General features: G+C 38.2%; 1 protein-coding gene across 2 annotated transcripts in view; it reads right to left on the reverse strand.

The window, feature by feature from the left end:
- The window catches only part of plcd1a (phospholipase C, delta 1a), a 20,815-nt gene extending 5,280 nt beyond the window's left edge, over positions 1 to 15,535 (reverse strand). Inside the window, exons 1-8 of one of the 2 annotated variants that reach the window (XM_047350161.1) lie at positions 15,377 to 15,535; positions 8,861 to 9,019; positions 4,127 to 4,355; positions 3,112 to 3,241; positions 2,767 to 2,995; positions 2,478 to 2,679; positions 1,770 to 1,914; positions 1,541 to 1,693 (exon numbers count right to left, since the gene is read on the reverse strand). In XM_047350161.1, the coding sequence (XP_047206117.1) occupies positions 1,541 to 1,693; positions 1,770 to 1,914; positions 2,478 to 2,679; positions 2,767 to 2,995; positions 3,112 to 3,241; positions 4,127 to 4,355; positions 8,861 to 9,019; positions 15,377 to 15,407 (1,278 nt within the window). In that variant the 5' untranslated portion in view covers positions 15,408 to 15,535. Of the gene's footprint in view, positions 1 to 1,540; positions 1,694 to 1,769; positions 1,915 to 2,477; positions 2,680 to 2,766; positions 2,996 to 3,111; positions 3,242 to 4,126; positions 4,356 to 8,860; positions 9,020 to 13,799; positions 13,954 to 15,376 lie in introns of those variants that run through there. The other variant, XM_047350160.1, reaches the window with a different exon arrangement.
- Positions 15,536 to 21,371: the final 5,836 nt, after the last annotated feature.

A 21,371-nucleotide genomic window follows, 5' to 3' on the forward strand; every position in this document is an offset into this window, starting at 1 on the left:
CCAATAAACATTATTTTGCCCAAACCCCTCCGTTTGTAGTTAAGTTTACATCCAAAAAAATGCAGTCTATAATTTCTTCAGTTGAAAATGTGGAGAATTTGCTAAACATCAAATAATCATAGTTCTCATTGAGTTAAGTCTGCCAAGCTTCAGAAAAATAAAAAAAAGTCCTTCCTCCTGAAATTCCAAATCTAATCCTAGCAAAACAAGGGGTAAAACAAGGAAAATTAATCTACATGACCACATGAACAATCTGCTTGGCTAATGCCCTGTTTAGTTATTTTAACAAGAGTAGTAAAAATCTTAATTTTGCTCCTACTTCTTTATCTGTTTTACGTGTTTCTGCAAATCTTAGTGAAACAGATTCAAATATTATTGGCTGATAGTCAAACCCAGCACTGACATTCTTCAAAATGTATGCTAGCAAAACAATACGTCCTAAATGTATGTCATTAGGAGTGTACTTGTCAGGTGATAGCTTTTTAGCACTGGAATTAGTTGTGGTGTTTTCAAATTTTGCCGGGCAGTCGGAAAAATCAAATAGAATGCCCCTGAAGTTAAAATTCCAAATGGGAAAGTTGGAGGCCCACGAACAACAGAAAAATCTATGGAAGTGCATTGCTTCAGTGTTTCAAAGCATAGGATAGAGAGGAATTCATTGTTATTGGCTTTTTTTGCCAATAGTAGACAAAATATAGCCCAACAGAATAACAATAAGTTAATTCAACTATTTACTTGCTTGCAACTACAAAACAGTTAGGAGTATCAACACTCGCAAAAGTTTCATTTATTGTCAGAAGAACCTTTATTTAGGTCTCAATTGAAATGAACATCAAACAAGTGCAACTCCAGTCTAAGTTATAAACCTGTGTACCAATCCCCCATAAAGCAGCCTCCTCACTAACAACAATACTAAACATCCTCCCTACAACATGTATACATTAAAATGGTTGGCACCTTGCAAAAACTAGTAACATGGGTTCTAAATAATCCCACAGGTTTTAAACAAGTAGCCATTGGAAGTTTTAAGCAACTACTTTTCTAACTTCATGCAGAAGCTAGCTGTGCTGCATTGCTAATGCTTGTGAGAACAAACATGAATAGTACTCACAGATTTAATTTCAGCTGTTTTTTTTCTGTCCTCTTAGTATTGCTACAGCTAACAATATTTGGTCTCTGCACTTTAAAAATACACTCCTTTGTTGCTGTTTGTGTAATGTCTCAGATAATCTTGGTTGCTAAGTCCTTCAACTACCACAGAAAAGTAAACATTACCAATTTGAGTTAGACTTATCTATTTAATTGTCTATTGCATTCCAACTTGGAACAATGTTTTTATTTGTTTGTTTTTTTTACTTTAATTAGGTTAGCTTGTTTCCTTTCCCCTTATCTTTAACAGTCACCTAAACCGGACAGTGAAAAGTCTCACAGAGCGGTTTATTAACTTGCTGTGGTCCTCCCTTGAGTCTTACTTTTAAAGCATTTATAGTCAAGGCTTCACACATTGAACCTAACCTAAGTTGAACTGGTGCTTACATACCTCTGGTGAAGGGAAGTTTGTGGGCATGGTGTTGCCCAAAGGCTTTGTGACCAAATCATCACCCAGGATGGAGATCAAGTAATGGGCCATGAGCTTTTGTTGTTCCACTGTACAGTGGTTCTCCAAGGACAGAATCACAGGGTATTTGGATTTCTGGGAAACAAAAGATCAAACGTCAACATAAAAAGCTTTCCACACTCCTACAGGCAATAGCAAACATTTCACATACCTTGAAGGCAAAGTCTTTAATAGCTTTGATGACATCTTTGAAGGGAACCTTTGATGTGAGAGTATAGCCGTGATAAATAACCGGCTCTCCATTGGCTCCGTCCCAACAGTCCAGTTCCACACAACGGCAACTGTTCATCAGTGCCCTGCAAGAACAGAAAACCCTTATAAGAATAATTTATGAGTAAGGTAACGACCTTTCCCTTGCATTAACTCAGGTGGCTTCAAAGTTTTACAGAAGCACTCCCCTAAATTAGTCAGTTTCCTCTTAACTGAAACAACAACCACACTTATGTGAGTCAGTAATATTCAGTGGATGATGAAAATTTACTAGGGCGTGTAAACATAGATTTCATGTAATAGATACAAGATGAAAAATAAGAATGATTAATCACCTTTAGCATAGTAGTAATTGGGGATATCATTGATGTATCGTGGTATAAGGATAGCAGATAAAGCACAAATAATATAGGGCTAACAAATGAATCCTGTTGAACTCCATGCTTAGGAGTAACTGAAGAGGCTTAAAAGATTGGTTTTGCAACATGAAAACCTAGCCATGTAACCAAGTTACACTAAATGGTCCACTGCAACAAGGGCCAGAGACTGCAGAGGAATCTGCATCCCTTACAACAACAAGTCTGAGACTCTGAGGGGCCGACTCAGGAAAAATGACTTTCTTGGACAACAACAAACAACAAATTCTTACTTTATATAGGCTTCTGTGCTGCTGGGCCCTTTGAGTTGATCTTCCATCAGGTAGGTGTTGTGTGAGGAGGAGATGAAGTAATGATTGAGGGGCTGACTCATGTCCTGATACACCGATGAGTGAGCTGGGTTGAAGATGGATCCCTCCTCATGTTGGAGGTACATTAGGAACCCATCTTTAGTCATGTGCTTCTCCTGCTTTGCTGCGAGGATGAGAACAGCGAGTTGAATTACACACAAAACAAGGTAAATCCAGTAATAATTAAACAATTCAGCTCCAAGTTAACTACCTGTTTCCTCAACTTCATATTTCTCAATCAGCTTAAGCGCGCTCTCCATGGTTGCCTGCTCCCTCTGCTCATTCAGCAGGAACGTCAGCAGGTCAGTGGTGCTCATTTCACCATCTGTTTTAGCATATTTTTTATAAATCACATCTATCTCCTCGCGATATGTCAGGAGGTCATAAAATTCCTTGATCTCCGTGTCTTCCAGGGTACCCGAATTTGACTTATCACTTTTCTGCGTAAACACAATGGGACTTCAATCAACTGCTAAATTTATTGATTTGGTTTTACCTAAAAAGAAGCTTTGCTCAATAGAATAAATCAATGTGGACCTATTAGAGAGTGGCTCACCCTAAATAATTCCTCTGCGTAGATGTCAGCCACGTCAATGTTGAGATGTTTTAGGAAGACCTTGAGCTCTTTCAGGTTCATCTTGTTGTCTTTGTTCTTGTCCGCTTTCCGCATGGCCTCGATAATCCAGCTAATATCCAGATGTAAGGTTTTGGTTTACAGCAAAAACATAAAATCTCCAAAGAAACAACTATCCAGAGCAACTCCCAACTCCCAGCATATGCATCCCTGCTTGATGTATAGTACCCTGTCCAAACATAAATAAATTAAAATGTAAAACAGTCATGTTTTATTCATTTAGAAAACATGACATCGGGTTGGTCCAACCTGATCCAGAGTTTGAAAAGGCTTATTGCTGATGTTACTAAGAGCAGCCTCCAACCCTTGACAGAAAGGGGAACCGGAACAGATCAAACCTTTAAAATGGGTTTCATTTTCACTAAAATGTTTTTTGGTTTCTGCTGAACATCTAAATCATTATACAGCTGTCTAAATATATCTTCTACTGATTTTTCTCACGAGTTTCATAAACTCATTAGAATTAGTCAGGATTTTATTGGTTTTCACTGATCAGAGAATAACAAGATAGTTTTAATAGTTTTTAGTGTCTCATTTTAAAATAAAATGTGAAAAAATCTATTTTTTCTAAAACAATTTAACTAATTTTTACTTGTTTTAGTATCTTTTTAAAGATTCTGAAACAAACTTCTGACTCAATAAAAATTAAAATCTGCCAGGGGTATGAACAATTTTGGGCTTAACTGTACATCCAATTACTTGGCTAAAGAAGTAATTATTCGATAGGGGACATAAATAAAATATTTGCAAGCTATACCCCAAAAGAAATCTACAAAACAACTGAAATTAAAGGCTGTGACAAAATCACCACGCTGTACTTTCATTTACCTGTCACTGTGCACAAAAACGGCACTATTGGCACAGAAACCTTGTATGAAATACAGAGTTCACCATCATCAGATCCAGTTTTCCAGATATTTTTACTCATTAAGGATACTGTTCACTCCTCTGCTTGTGGCTGAGGTTGCGCATGTTGTTGACGACCTTCTCCAGGCTGGTGACCCACTGTTGGGCCTCCTCCTTAGAGGATGCTATGAAGTCAAGGTTCTTCTCTTTTTTCTTAAATATGATAGAGAAGCACTTCTCCTCCTCGCTGGGGTCGGTGTATTTTATGAGCCCGTCAGACTGGCGGCCCTGGCGCACACAGTCAATGTCATCGAGGAGGACTGTTTAGAGAAAGCAGGATATATGTTAGAACCTGAATTTACAAATGTCTAAATCACTATGTTCAGTAATAACAACCCAACTTAATTATTAATTTATGATCTATTAAACTTCCTTTAACACAGCGTTTTGAAGAGTTAAATTAATTACACATGTGAAGAAGTAAAATTATGTTATGAAGCATTTACAACATCTTGGAAAACAAATGATTTCAACAATGTCCAAAAATTATCGCAATATTCGTAATTTGAGGTTTGGTCTTAAGCATTTGGTACAAATCAGTCATTCTTATCATCTGATGCACAGCCCTTCCCCTAATATGTCATTATCTACTTGTGACAGACTACTTGTCTTTGTGGTTACAACTAGACTGTTTTTCTATCTTATCCACTGGATAAGGCTGTTGCTATCAGAGGGAGCTCCCTTTTGTGTCCTCTAACACAAGTGTTTGAAAAAAACCACATGGATACCAGGACGTTTGAGGTCATCTCAATGTGGAAACGGTTTTGTTGTCAACAAAATCCAAAGAAAGGTGAGTATGAGTAAGAATAGTAATGATGTAGGCCGTATCACAATAAGCAACAAGACAATATGGTGCTTTACAGAAGTGCTGGAAACTGCAGATGTTTAGGAATGCAGTGCATACAAACCAGACCATTTAAAACGTCCTCGTTGGACCATTTAGATTTAGCCACAAAAACCTTATCATATGCAATTGGTGTCTCTGAATCTCCAGACAGGGGTGTACTGGTAATCTGCCCACTCTGGAGAACTCCAAAACAGCCGTCCAGTTCAAGGCTGTCGCCCTGCCTGGTTTAGCTAACAAAAAAGTCTGATTTAGCATCTCCAATAACAAACAACAGCAGGCTCTTTGAGACTGAGACAAGAAAAGTATATCTGTGGCAGAGAGCATGAGTGCAAGCAGAGCGACATAAATTATGGCAAGTAGACAAAAAAAAACCATGGTGAAAAACGACAATCTACTGGTAGCACTGCAACATATGGGAGTATGGTAGTATGTTTTGAGCCAAACGTCCGACCCACATGCGAGATCACTCAGGAGACAATGATGAAAGTTTAACTTGTTTTACAGTATCGAGTAGATGGTGGAGCGTTAGAGGGCAGACAGGGTAGAAACAAAGAGGAGCTTGATGTTGCTGGTCGTAGAAGGAAGTTGTCTGTGAGATTATGGCTTGAAGGAAAATTTCAGAAATCTACACTGAGAAGAGTATCCAGGGAAGAACTGTGCAGGTTAACCTTCGGAACATTTTGAGAGAGTGAGGTTAGTGTAAAGTTGGGTAATCACTGGGAATCACTCAACACAAGAAATATCACAGAGGGCTAGGGGTACGACATAGGCTGACATTCAAATGACCAGCAGCCAGATCCTCAAAAACTCAGGCTGACGAGCTTGATGAAAAGCAGGTGTGCAGGAGCAAACCTCTCAGCCCCACCCTCCAAAAAAATGTGCAGCTCAGTGGGAGAAAAACACCACACAAACACAACACCACCCAAAGCCCTGACAGTTTTCTATCCGAGGGCTGTTTATTTCTCCCTCCATATTCTCTTTCGTATTTCTATCCAGTGTTGTACTGGAACGGATACAGGCTTGGAGCTTGTTTATAGGTCCAGTATTATAGAGATAAAATTTACAGAAGTGCTTTCCCCTTCTTCTCAGCACTGGAATCAAGATACCTTCATGCTGATGCAAAATTGACAGGCCCCCCAGCCAACAATTGGCACCTGTTTTTGCGTGAGATCACAGGTGTTCGCCAGTGCAGAAGTGATCAAATAGATGGAGAAAAATAATTCCTCACACAGATCCCCAACAAGATCCAAGCACTTTTCAGATCTTTGCAACATTTCACTTTATTGGGAGGAATCACTGTCAGGAGCGTTCTTTATCAATAAGTGATTTAGGTGACGTTTTTAATGCACCACAACAGATTGCAAAAAGACAATAGAGTAGAATGTCAATAGAAGAGAGAGGTTCACTCATTATAAAGAAGCAAGAGTTGGGTTTGAACCTTTAGTTTCAGTAAAGATAACTCCTAATGCTTCAGAAATAATTTCAATTTCACACTTCAAACATTGTGGGAACAGTTTGGGGATGGCCCCTTCCTGTTCTCACATGACTTTGCAGCAATGCTTAAAGCAAGGTCCAATACAGGCATGAATGAGCAAGTTTGGTGTGAATGAACTTGACAGGTGTGCACACCTCAACCCAATAGAGCACCTATGGGACCAATTAGAGTGGGTAAGTTGGGTCTTGTCATCCAAAATCAGTGTCTGACCACAGAAATGTGTCTCTGGAAGAATGGTCAACAATTCCCAAAGATAACATCTAACCTTCTGGAAAGCCTTGTCAATAGAGCTAAATTTGCAATGACTACAAAGGGTAGGCCGCCATCGTATTTAACCCCATGGGTTAAAAACGTGATCTCACCAAAGTTCATACCACTTGTGAAGGCCGACAAGTGAATAGTTTTGGCAATAGTCCAGTATTTTAGCTGCTGGACTATTTGTATTAATTTTGTGTTCAATTTAATGTTTGTTGTGTTGCTTAACAATATCATCAAACCATGCATAAGGTACAAAAAATGGTTTAAATACAGATCCCTGTGGAATTCTATGATAATTGCGTAAACACTGGAAACAGTCAACCCTGTTATGTCGTAGCTTCTGCAAGAGAATATGTTGATGGTACTGAATCCAACATTAAAATCTAGCAGAAAAACAACAGCGTAGGGTGATTGTGGCTTTGTTGGGAGACAAGATTGCAATGTCCTACAGGCACGCATTGTGAAAAACATGGGCTCATAAAAATAGAACAAGGGGCATTGGTTGGTCTAAAAATGCTTTGATTTATTACCAATGTGACCCAGACAACATGCACTGAAGGTCTCTGCACACACAATCTGTTTCAGCCCAAACACTGGAGGCCAGCTCTTTTGTTAAGCAGCTTAATGTACGGAAGAGCATGCACCAATGCACATGGCGTAATCACACTAAATACCAACACCCGACTTTGTGACGAAAACAATAATAACTACAAGCTCAGCTACAATGCCAATTGAGGTAACTGGGCTAAAATTGGATTGTACTTCTAGATTTATACACTGAAAAATAAGTGTTGCAAGTTTGTAATTACATTTTATTTATAAAGCACCTTTTAAAGATAAAAAAAACACAAGCTTCAGAAGGCATAAACAATAAAACATGATTAAAAAGCAAGAAAAAAGATGACAGGCTTGGCATGACAACAGTATGGATCCATGAGGAGTAAACAGATAGCACTGGAAATAAAGGGCATGGCACAGGTGAAAGCAGAGAGACTGATAGGCCAGACGCAGGTGGACCAAATGAAACAAATTACAAGCTAAATTTGGCAGGAAGTGGTAAAAAAAACATGAATGAGCTGAACAGAAATGAAAAAAACATTATAACAAATGGCAGCTCTAATAGATGTACATAAACTAAAATGCATCATGAACAGAGTACAAGAATTATCAAGGAAATAAACCAAAGGAATGAACTTAAGCACCACCTGGAAAACATAATCATGATCAGAAGAAAACACCAAAACAAAACTCAAACGACTTCAAATTGTGGCACTTGAGTGAATATGGTTCCAGAAACGCACTCCCATATATTACACAATGTTGGCTTTAATGCAACAAGAAATGTGATTAAATTATGTAAACATAAAATACTTGATTTCTCACACAACCTATATGACAAAAATATATGCTTTTGCATAGAGGCTTAGTCTAATTATAAAAGAATCCCACAAAAAAATGGAGTATAGATGTTTGTTTGTATGTTTACATCTTCTGCATGCCAGCGAAAGAAAACACTTCATGGAAATGTGTTGGCATTTTGCAGCTAACGCTCTGTTTAAATAGCTGACATGAAGGTGTTTAAAACACTGGTTCAGATAGTTTCCTAGGAATTTTAATTAGTAATCCAGGATTTATTGTTTCCTTGTGGCATAAATATGTTGCCAATTTATCTTGGACGATCTTAAACGGGTAACATAAGAGAACCTACAATTCAAGCAAAGCAAATGTGTGTTGATCTTCATAAGTCAGGAAACTACTAAAAGAAAACAGCTACTTGCCCAAACTTGTCCTGATCAACAGTCAGAGCTGAAATAAATTAAAACAACTGCAACTGTGAGAAACAAGGCTGGATGGGGACCCATATTTACCTTGTGAGCACACAATTAAGGAGAATGATACCTACGCTAAATAACACGGGCTCTCTTACAGGGAACTGGAGCAAATCTTTCACTGCTATATTATATTGCTCTTGCACCAATCACAATGAATGTGTGAGCTTTTTCCACCACACCGCCAACATTTCTCACATACTCGCCTGTGGTATTTGAGGGACGTGTCCGTGTGTGCACGCACTATGAAGCAAGACGTTTCATGTTGTTTAGAGCTGAAAGGAGTGCCCTTAGTTGAAACAATAATGGCATAAACAAAAACAAGATGAAACTCACAGGTTTTTTCTCTTTTGAAGATTTTCTCAGACGGGTACCCAATGCTCCTGCAGTCTTCCATCAGCTTAATGAAGCGGCTCTTCTGCCAGGATTTTGAGCGAACCTTGATGAGGTCTCCACCGTTTAGCAGGAAGTTAAGGTCTGAATCCCCTTCCAGACCTGGAGGATTTGGGACCAAAGATTGAATCTCAGAATGCTGATAAACGTTTGGAAGTTGTTAGAAAACATCAAAAAACAGAAGTAAAAGATTCAACTGGAGGAAAGATAATATGTTCATGTCATGCTAGGTTAGCATTTAGTATTATGTCACACCAAGACAAGAAGATCTCAAAAGATAACACTATTCCCTGCCATCTCTATGACCTAACTTGGGAACTCTAGCAAAGAGCCCAAAGTACTAATCTACCAGGAGCTCAATAAAACCCATCATCTACTTTCCAAACATTGAACATCTGTGGACATTTCTGCAGGGCTGGACTACCACAAAGTGGTCCACAATTGTGAATATGACACGCTTTTCAAAGTTTTCTACAAATCAAATTACGAAAATTATTGTGTGCATTTGCATTCAGCCACCTAATTTAAAACTTTGCCAAACCTCCTTCTGTTGCAATTGCAGCTTAGTCTTTTGGGGGCTGAGGTCCCCAACCCTGGTCCTCAGGACCCACTTTCCTGCATGTATTATGCGTTTCCATGATGCCTGCACACCTGACCTATGTGAATGGGGGATTCACAGGCTTCTGCAGCCTTGCATGGCATCCAGTGGAAGTAATGCAATCATTTCAATCTGTTGTGATGGAACCACAGGGAAGTTCAATGTTATGTGCTCTGCAGGAAATTTCGGATTCACTCCTTGGCCATTGCTACCAAATACACTGAAGTACAGCTTCATTGCTTCCTTGACTTGCTTTTTAAACCTTGTATATAAATATGAATAAACTTTGAATGGGTCATTTATATGGACTCTATTGGTTTGATACAACAACAGGTGTGTGAATGTAAAATGGTGCAAGGAAAGCAAGATACTACCGGTGAAGGATTCAAGGCTTTCTGTGTCTATAAGAAGCAGGAATAGTGGAAGGTGCTGCTTATGCTAAAGTAAAATTCTTTGGATAACATGAAATTAGTATTTACACACAATGAGTCAAGCATGCACCAGCTGCAAATTAAACACTGTGACTTATTTAATGTAAAGACTCAGTCAGTACATGTAATGAAACATCAAAGAATTTTGAAGAAGTGGCTCAAAGGAGTTGTAAACTGCCCATTTTCTAAACTTTCGGTAGTAGATAGCTTTGCTGCAGCACTAACGCTAGCTTGTTTTAAAGCTGGAGCAAGTGGAGTTTCAGTTTTAGCTGTCCTCTTTTTCATTCTCTTCCTTCTAAAACACCAAAAAGCATTTTGTTGGTGGTTCTGCTTTAAAAAAAAACATACAGTGTTCTTAAAGGGACTGTTCTGATTTTTAACGGAGAAACTGTGAATCCCTCTATTGAACTGCCACCTTAACCTTAATCTCTGAAGAAATTTTGTTACTACATTTTTAAGAGCACATTAGAGTGCAAGGCCTTATTTTGCAGTGCAGTATCATTCATGTGAAGCAATAAACTTGACAATGTGTATGCTGTCAGCTGAGCGAGTGATTCATAAGCTAAAAGCTCTGTATGAACACTGGGCAGAGCATGCTGCTTTTGTGAGTGGGACTGTGATCTGCAAGGGAACTTAAAAACAGTTATAAATATTTAGCAAGGTTTCCACAAGAAGATCTGTAATGTCAGCTAATAAGACCAAAGTTTTGAAGGAGAAAACACTTAAAATCTGTTGCAACTTTATCAGACTGCATGCAAGACTGCAAGACTTCATGATAGGCCTCTTCCCACAGATTGTACCACATTCTCTCAGAGGTGGTTTATGAGTCTTTGTTTTCTCCGGAAGTATGAAGGGCTTGGTTTCAACACATCCTCCTCTCAACGTGGCTTTGTGTTAGTTTTAGTAACTTTTCATTCGACAGTAAAGAAGAAAAGCGTGTTTTATCATACTAGTAAAACAAACAGAAAAAAGTTCCAAAATGCAAGAAACACACCCCCAGTCATGGGTGATTCTTTCAAAGCTGAGTAATCAGTTTCAGATGGAAAGCCTGACGGATCTGGATCACAGTTCACTGTTTACACCATGTGAGACAAGCTAGGGCAGGGCTCTTCTGAGAATTAGGGTAAAAGAATGCGGATAGTTGATTTTCTAGAGTTACCTTAGAATAAGTCACACACCTTTACTGTGCAGTTGGTAAAGACCAGTATAACATTGTAAAAAACATTATCAAAATAAATGTGAGGTTTTTCAGAAACTATTTACCTACAGTTCCTTACAAAAGCAATCACACCCTTGAATATTTTCATATTGTGCTTTGTTACAACAGTAAGTTTCAAATGTATTTACCGTACTTGTAATGCAGCAACACAAAGTTGTGCATCATTGTAAAGTTGAAGGAAAAGGAGATGGTTTTCAAAACATTTTAAAATAAAATCTGAACAGTGTGACAAGCACTTCTCAGCCCTTTTTAACTTTGATAACCCTGAATTAAATCCAGTAAAGGCAATTGCCTTCAGTGGTGGGAGCTTTGGAGGAGTTGCAGAGATCCACAGCAAAGGTGGGAAAATCAGTTGACAGGAGAACTGTTAATCATGCATTTTCCAAATTTGGAATGGTAAGAAAAAAAGCCACTGCTGAAAGTGTGAAATAATTTGTTATGAGCCATGTAGAGACAAAGCTAACATGTCTGAGAAGGTGCTCTTGTCAGATGTTGACAAACTTGAACGTTTTGACCCAAAGGCAAAGTGCTATCACCCTGAATATGACTGTGAAACATTATGGTGGTAGCATCATGATGAGGATTCTTTCTTTAGCGGGTACATGGAAGCTGGTCACACTGAGCCTGGTTCTGGTTCTGCTGGAGGTTTCTTCCTGTTAAAAGGGAGCTTTTCCTCTCCACTGTCGCTACATGCATGCTCAGTATGAGGGATTGCTGCAAAGTCAACGCCAGTGACTGTCCACTGTCTCTACATGCTCATCCGGGAGGAGTGAATGCTACAAGTCTTTGACTCAATGCAATCTGCTGGGTTTCCTTAGATAGAAAACCTTTTTATCCAATTTGAATAAATAACTGAATCTGACTGCACTGTTCAATGGTTAGGATTAATTGGAATGTATGTCCCTGACTTTGTGAAGTGCCTTGAGACAACATGTGTTGTGAATTGGCGCTATATAAATAAACTGAATTGAATTGAATTGAATTGGTCGGAGTTGAAGGGAACATGGATGGAGTTAAATATTGGGCAATCCTGGAAAAAAAACCCAGAACTTTCAGACCTGGGCGGTTGTTTGCAGCAGGACTACCCTGAACATAAAAGAAGAGCTACAAGAGAATGGTATAACTTAAACTATATTCATGTGTTAGGATGGCCTAGTCAAAGTCCAAACCTACATACAATTCAGAATCTGTGACTTGAAAATGTGTCTTTACAGAAACTCTTCATTCAATCTATGATGTCTCTAGGTGAGCAAAGCTGGAAGAGATATACAATAATGGGTAATCCTACAGAGTATTGACTCAAGTTGGGCTGAACTATTTGAAAATATTTTAACTGAAAAAATGCTACATGTCCTTTCATTTCATAGTTGTAAACTAATATATGTGGATTTATTACATACAGGCAATAAAATATATTGAAGCTTCTAGTTGTAGTGTGACAAAATATGGAAAAGCTCAAAGGGTATGACTAATTTTACAAGACACTGTAGTACAGATAACAGAAGTACATAAAAGTGCATGTTTAAGACTCGTAGTCAAAATGCACCATTAAATCACCCACCAATCGGAATTGTTTTTTCTCTTTTACTAAATGCATGTAGAGTTGGACCAAGGCATAAATGAACTTAGCCTCTGCTTGGGGCCCCCAAACCATCAGGGGCCTCCCATAAATGCTTGCATTTTAACAAAGACAATAGATTTAACAATTTTAGATTGGTTTATTGAGAATGAAAATGTTGTTGAATTGGATTTGATGGTTTCAGTATAGATTAAGTAAAATATTTAGAATTGTTTAACATCTATATTTAACATTTAAATGAAATACCAAGTTTACTTTGTAAACTTGTAAGAAATAATCTTCATTGATTGTTGTGTTAACGTAGATAAAATCTGATGATACGAGTTAAGTCTTTTCTTTGCGTTTGAGCTGGGTTTGGGCACATACACCTTAGGTCACCCTCGAATGCATCAAAGATAGAAACACCCACCGGCATATGTTATTTTTAAGTGTAAATAGGGATAACTTTGTGATTTCTAAATCTCCTGTTGAATTCAACGTGACTACAGTTTTTGTTTTTTTTTTCTCTTTTATGCGTGTTTTGAAAACATTGGAACCGGTTGGTCAGACCTCAAAGAAAACAAGAATGTGGCTTTTGTCAGTAAAGGCCTGTAACTGAAAAGGAAAGTTTCTACATCAGCAATGATAGTTACACGTGAATGTCAGCTTTCATCGTCCTATGCAAACTGCACATGCCACATAGACATAATAGCCACAACACAAAATAATCATGGTGAACTGACTGATCATCTTCCAGTGTTTTGCCCCACATTTTAAAATGAGAGCCAGTAATTTCAGTATGACCTGACCCTTGAACAGAAGCCTCTGGTCTGTCATTGCAAGCAGGAATGCACCGCTCCAGGCAATTAAGAACCATTTGCATGCATGTGCTCCAACTCCACTTAAACACAGATTTGGTCACGCCGGGTAACTGACGTGTAATAAGAGGAACATCCAAATCCAAGTTCTCCAAACACAACCCTCGAGCACGCGCGCGCGCCCCTGTTTATATTGGCTGTATATCTAAAGCGCGTCACAGTCTGGCACCAAATGCACCTTTAAAGAAGCGGACTTACCCAGGCGTTTTCCATTGTCCTGCGCGACCTTTCTCAGGCTCTCCTGCCATGTCTGCTCTTCCGAGTTTGTCCTTTTCGGACGTAAACGGAGGCAAGACATCGCGGAGTAAAAATCCGCTCGGTGTTTAATTTGAGCTCGTTGTGGAAGGAAAAAACAGGGAGCAAAACTTTGTTTTTCCCACCCCTCTCTCCTCACAGGGCGGGTCTTTATCTATTGCTATGTTATAGCAGTCATACACACCACAGCGAAAAAAGAATGGGTCCTTCAAAGAAATACTGACAGTGTAGAAAACAGGCAATTTCTCCGGTTTATTCTCAAAATTATTTCTATTTGGTTTCTACACATCTGGGAAAGATCCACACAAAAGGTGGTTATTCTTTTTTTTTTTTTGTGTGTCTGGGAGTGTTATTCTTCAAATTTCAGAGTCTCTACTTAATTAAATCAACTGTCCTTAAAAATAATTTACACGTAAAATATGTTTGCCCTGATCTTGTCGAAATCAAGCTGTCTTACATAATCAGCACACACCACCATGTGAGAAGTGAGATGGCGCCACCGTGTGGAAGTAACTTAAAAGACATTTGAGGCTAGTTTTGCTCGAGAATGTGTTGACTCGTACTATTTCACCTAAAAGATATAAATGAACAAAAAACATACAATATGAAAACTCAATTAAAGATTTAGGCAGTGACTTTTTTTTCGCCACTATCAAAAGCCTGCTGATCAAAACTCAAATGAACTTGGACCCTTTCTGCTACCAGGTCTGGCACACTAAACAAGACTGTCCCAGTCAGAAACTGGCTACGAAGGTGAATCATAGCATACCGAGGCAGGTGCATGTCAGTGCAGCAGATAGGCCTGTCAGCTTTGCAATTGATATGAACATGGCCCTGAACAGGTCTGTAGGTGTTTTAGCTAGTCATAAACATCCAGTCACGTGAAACAAATTATAATTCAGACATGAACTTGGTTGAGATTCATCGGAGTCAAATATGTAGTAGTCAATTTGGCTTCAGTGTTTTTTGAGATTAATCCTGTTGTTTAACAGTCACAATAAGAGAAAATCAAGGAGGATAAACAAGCATAAGTAAAGAGCCTCTGGGTGCTCTTTACTGGGGACCTCCAAGAGTCCCAGACTCTTGGGGGCTGCTAGTGACCCTGAAAAGTTTCTTAGTTCTTAGGAGACTTAGGAGTGTCGGGATTTCTGTTTCTGTGTTCTCCAAATAATTAGTGACACATTCTTATCCTTAAAAATCTGTTTGGCTCCCAGATTCTCACTGCACAACGTGGACTTTCTGATTCTTCTTCTTGGTTGCTGTAAAAGGTGAAACAAGGGGGGAAGCAACAGAAAAGAAGATATTCTAAAGAGTCTCACTGATTCCAGAAAAGCACAAATTTGTCTATTTCAAGTTGTTATTTTCCACAGGAATTATGGGGACTAAAAATGCAAGCACTCCCTTTCATCTAGCATAGCAAGAAAAACTTCCCTTCAAATGTCATTAAAAATCGAATAATTTACCAGACATATCGAGCATGTTGACACAGTAAACAGTTTTACTATCACGACCCAACTCACCATTTTTCCCATCTTTTCCGTTTGATTCCATCCTGATTCCAGACAAAATAAATCGCCAGCCACAGCAGTTAAACTCCTGTTCGTTTCTACCTTACTGTTCTGGCCGTTTCACTAGAAATATTGCAAATGTTCGAATCACTTTGAGAAAAATCTGCTCTGTTTCCCCCACTCTGAGCCAGCCCACACAGCACACATTAAATACCAACCCCAGCCCTGCTAGTCCACACCCACTTGAGCACCAGTTTGACAAGTCTTCCACTGTCTCTAAGGACACTCATAATTTCCTCAATGCTTTTCAATGTAAGTTACAACCTCAGAAGGAATTCAACTCAGCCTGAAAATAAGCATAAACATGCGGCATAAACGTTTATGAAGTTTGTGTTCAATTGGTGTTTCAGTACAGTCAAAACAATGTCATGCAAAATGTATTTCAATGGCCACTTGCAATTGATCTGATTTATATTTTGGGTGTTGCTCAAAGCTGGTACAGACATACCTTTTCTTGTTGCTCTTGTTTGTCTACCTCACATGTCATCTGCATAGCAACAAACCCTTCATGTAATCAATCCTTTAAAATGCCTGGAATTTGATGCCTTCTAAACGAAGTAAACCCTGTCCATTTTTTAAGTAAATCAAGAAAATGCTTGGACATTTACTTGTCTGTTTTTCCATGTTTGTGGTATCTCTAAACCTCCCACAGAGCCTCTTCGGGTTTGAAGAAAAGAGCATCTGGCAAACCATGAGGCGTTGCAAAATAAGCTCAACAATTCCCTCTTTGACAATCCCACTTGAGCTGATCAGCACAATCTAAGATTTTGTTTAGCGTGCCTCAGGAATCTTGGCCTCGGTAACAAGAGCGATTGACTTTCATGTGCATGTCAACTAAAACGAAACTTTTTCAACCAGTGACCTGTCGTTTTACATGAGACCACAGGGAATATTAGTTAAATACTTTGCAAGATTCAACTTATCCGGATCGTTGACTGAAGTTGATGTATAAGTGTTTAAATACAAACAGCAGGAGATTCCCACTTGGTTGTAGGAGTATTTTGTGTATTTTCATTCTGAACTTGACAACTGGGAGTATTATACAGAATTTGCATGCTTGTTACCAACATACCGACCCATCCTGTGGGTTGTTTGGGTCATGGCCATCTGTGGAGTCGTTTTCCTACTTGAATAACGTGTGGGTGGGGATTTGGTTGGATTTTGCAAAGGAGTGAAAACACCTGCAGTGTTGATTTAATCCTGTAATGTGTCGGAGCCACATCCTTTGGCTGCTGTGCTTTTTCGCTATTTACCATTGTCCTTCTGTCTGTCTCAAACTCTGTACACAATGTGGCTATTTTGTTTCAAAAAATAGGGTAGTGAAAGCAGCTTGTGAGCATAAAACTCCTGGTCAGTCAGTTAGCACTGAAGGAGCCTTTTAGGTGATTGGGGAAACTAGCAATCTCAAGGAAAAAAATTAAAACTGTGACCATTTCTCAATCATCGCATATACTATCAGGTTGTTTCCTGGGTCTTACACATCTTGGTGTATCTGACAATCCTTGCCTGTATCAATCCATCAGTTGTGGCTCTCAGCTGTGGAACGGCCTTTCTAAAGACCCGAGAGCAGCTAAGAGTTGACATGTTTTAAAAGTAAAATAAGACGCATCTATTGAGTCTGACTTTTAGTAGAAGTTTAGGGATATTTATTGTATCTTATTTCTCATCATTCTATTTCAATTTTGGCAGCTTTTATATTTTTTTATTTTTTTATTGCTGTTTAACTTTTTTAAATGATCAAGTACTCGTATGTATTTTAAGTATTTAGTTCTTTACTATTTTATATTTTATTGTTATTTTTGTTTACTATGTATGGTTTTAACTTTTGTGTTTTGATAAATTTTATTTAATCATTTTAGCTATCTCCTTGTACATTATACATATGGTCTCCACCGTTTTATTGGTTTTCTAATCTACATGATTTCATTTCCACAGTTCTCTATCATTTATTAATTTCTCTCACCAATATTTCTTCATTATTTCATTACTAATTATTACTTGTTATAGCCATCTATTTACTTGATTTGAACATTTGTATAATTTTATTGTGTGTTTTATTTGTTGTGGTAAATGCCTGCTTTTATTTTTTTGACCTTTACAAAGCCTCTTAAACTTGACTGTAAAAAAAGCGCTCTATTAATAAAGTTTGATTTAATTAATGTATCTAAGACCCACACCCTGAGCAAGCATGTGGCGATAGTGAATAGGAAGAATAGTTGACCCGCTCAAGCAGAGACGCTCTCACAGACACGGCCAGGTTTTTTCTCTAAATCTATTGCAAGAGGAGGCTTTAATGTTTACAAAGCAATTCGCCAAATGAGGTTTTCATAAGTTCTTTTGGTTTTACAGCAATTTAATGGCTGACTGTGAAAAAAGGCTACAGAAAACATTTATTTTTTGCAGCAACCCTCCATATCTGCTATCATTGGAAACTGGAGAAACTAACTTTTTCAGAAATGTATAACACGTCTTTGTATCCCCTTCTCCTGTGACGTAATTTCAAATAAGACCTTTTGCATTGAACAAAATGTATTCAACACCCCTGTATAATTAAATACTTAAAAGAAAAACGAATTTATTGAGTCACATCCATCCCAAGACAATTACATCTGCTAAGGAGGGGTCCAATTCATAAATAAGTTACTGTGTTATTTTTTATTTCCAGCAAATTTACATTACATGTCTGCTATTCAAACAATATTTTACATATTTTACGTTTGTAACCACTGTTGTGTAGGACATCATTTGACTTAGGTTTCCATCATTTACATCCAATACCAACATCAATCCACAATATGTAAAAACACTTTAGAGGGACATAAACAAGATAGATAGATAGATAGATAGATAGATAGATAGATAGATAGATAGATAGATAGATAGATAGATAGATAGATAGATAGATAGATAGATAGATAGATAGATAGATAGATAGATAGATAGATAGATAGATAGATAGATAGATAGATAGATAGATAGATAGATAGATAGATAGATAGATAGATAGATAGATAGATAGATAGATAGATAGATAGATAGATAGATAGATAGATAGATAGATAGATAGATAGATAGATAGATAGATAGATAGATAGATAGATAGATAGATAGATAGATAGATAGATAGATAGATAGATAGATAGATAGATAGATAGATAGATAGATAGATAGATAGATAGATAGATAGATAGATAGATAGATAGATAGATAGATAGATAGATAGATAGATAGATAGATAGATAGATAGACATACAGGTCCTTCTCAAAATATTAGCATATTGTGATAAAGTTCATTATTTTCCATAATGTCATGATGAAAATTTAACATTCATATATTTTAGATTCATTGCACACTAACTGAAATATTTCAGGTCTTTTATTGTCTTAATACGGATGATTTTGGCATACAGCTCATGAAAACCCAAAATTCCTATCTCACAAAATTAGCATATTTCATCCGACCAATAAAAGAAAAGTGTTTTTAATACAATAAACGTCACCCTTCAAATAATCATGTACAGTTATGCACTCAATACTTGGTCGGGAATCCTTTTGCAGAAATGACTCCTTCAATGCGGCGTGGCATGGAGGCAATCAGCCTGTGGCACTGCTGAGGTCTTATAGAGGCCCAGGATGCTTCGATAGCGGCCTTTAGCTCATCCAGAGTGTTGGGTCTTGAGTCTCTCAACGTTCTCTTCACAATATCCCACAGATTCTCTATGGGATTCAGGTCAGGAGAGTTGGCAGGCCAATTGAGCACAGTGATACCATGGTCAGTAAACCATTTACCAGTGGTTTTGGCACTGTGAGCAGGTGCCAGGTCGTGCCGAAAAATGAAATCTTCATCTCCATAAAGCTTTTCAGTAGATGGAAGCATGAAGTGCTCCAAAATCTCCTGATAGCTAGCTGCATTGACCCTGCCCTTGATAAAACACAGTGGACCAACACCAGCAGCTGACACGGCACCCCGGACCATCACTGACTGTGGGTACTTGACACTGGACTTCTGGCATTTTGGCATTTCCTTCTCCCCAGTCTTCCTCCAGACTCTGGCACCTTGATTTCTGAATGACATGCAGAATTTGCTTTCATCCGAAAAAAGTACTTTGGACCACTGAGCAACAGTCCAGTGCTGCTTCTCTGTAGCCCAGGTCTGGGGAATGCAGCACCTGTAGCCCATTTCCTGCACACACCTGTGCACGGTGGCTCTGGATGTTTCTACTCCACACTCAGTCCACTGCTTCCGCAGGTCCCCCAAGGTCTGGAATTGGCCCTTCTCCACAATCTTCCTCAGGGTCCGGTCACCTCTTCTCGTTGTGCAGCGTTTTCTGCCACACTTTTTCCTTCCCACAGACATCCCACTGAGGTGCCTTGATACAGCACTCTGGGAACAGCCTATTCGTTCAGAAATTTCTTTCTGTGTCTTACCCTCTTGCTTGAGGGTGTCAATAGTGGCCTTCTGGACAGCAGTCAGGTCGGCAGTCTTACCCATGATTGGGGTTTTGAGTGATGAACCAGGCTGGGAGTTTTAAAGGCCCCAGGAATCTTTTGCAGGTGTTTAGAGTTAACTCGTTGATTCCGATGATTAGGTTCATAGCTCGTTTAGAGACCCTTTTAATGATATGCTAATTTTGTGAGATAGGAATTTTGGGTTTTCATGAGCTGTATGCCAAAATCATCTGTATTAAGACAATAAAAGACCTGAAATATTTCAGTTAGTGTGCAATGAATCTAAAATATATGAATGTTAAATTTTCATCATGACATTATGGAAAATAATGAACTTTATCACAATATGCTAATATTTTGAGAAGGACCAGTAGATATAAGAGCTGAAGCAAGTTGTGATGCAGCAGTATGCAAAGTTGTTTCCATCAGAATAGCTGACTACTCAGGCTGTGAGATGTTCATTGTGTTAATCAGAAAACAGTTTTGCATTAATAAATTTTTTTTTTATTTTTGGTTTATATAGTTTTTTAATATATATTGTTTTTTGCATATTGGTTAACAAAGTTTTTCATGGATAATTTGTTTTTTTTAATAAAATTCCTTCAGATGGAGGTTACAATTTAGTTTGATTTCTTTTCATTTGATTGATTTTATGCTTTGCGCGATTGATCATTTTAATCATACACATGTCATGACCAAAGGCTATGTCATATGCAGAAAGAGTCCTACAATGGAAATCAACACCTTTATTTGACCATTTCAGTCCCTTTTATGAGATAAAAAACACATTTGACACAATTTGGCCACTTTTGGCTAAATTGTGCCAAAACGGCAGCTCCTTTTGGCACACTGCCCACTAAAACTTTTGTGGAACAAATGTGCTTCAAATATTGCAGTCCTACTATGTTTTGTCCCGGAAAGAGACACAGCCAAACAGACTTACTGAGCCAGGAGTACTTTCTGTGGAAAGAAACAGCAGTAAGAGAACACAATCTGAGTGACTGTGTCTCATGTACTGAATTTGTTTTGCTATTTCAAAAATGTTTGTTGAAATATATTTGGATATTGAATTTTTCAAATACACATATATTTGCTAAATGTATTCTTTTCCCCCGTTTATATCTCTTATATAGCCTTACACTGAACCTCAAGCTGCCGCTGGGGATTCCTGGAACATGTTTTAGTATTTATGCTGAGTTTGTTGTGTTTTGTATCAAACTTAAGTAATGTTTTGTTTGTTTGCTTAGTTTTTTGGGGGTTTTTTTTATGAAGAAGTTTCCAGTAACTTTAACCCTGCATTGTTTTCCCGTTTTTGTGATATGGTCATTTTGAAGACTTTTCTATCGATCTCTTTTCCTGTTTTGCAAAATACCTAATGCCAGTTTTATTTTCCACAGAATGCATAAGAAAATTTATATTTCCGGACGATGTAATACGTTTATTTGCGAAAGGTCACGATCAAACCCCTTTCAGATCGGGTGCGAGCACCTGTTGTTGC

This window comes from Girardinichthys multiradiatus, chromosome 21 (genome assembly GCF_021462225.1).
Source record: "Girardinichthys multiradiatus isolate DD_20200921_A chromosome 21, DD_fGirMul_XY1, whole genome shotgun sequence".
NCBI classification, from domain to species: Eukaryota; Metazoa; Chordata; class Actinopteri; order Cyprinodontiformes; family Goodeidae; genus Girardinichthys; species Girardinichthys multiradiatus.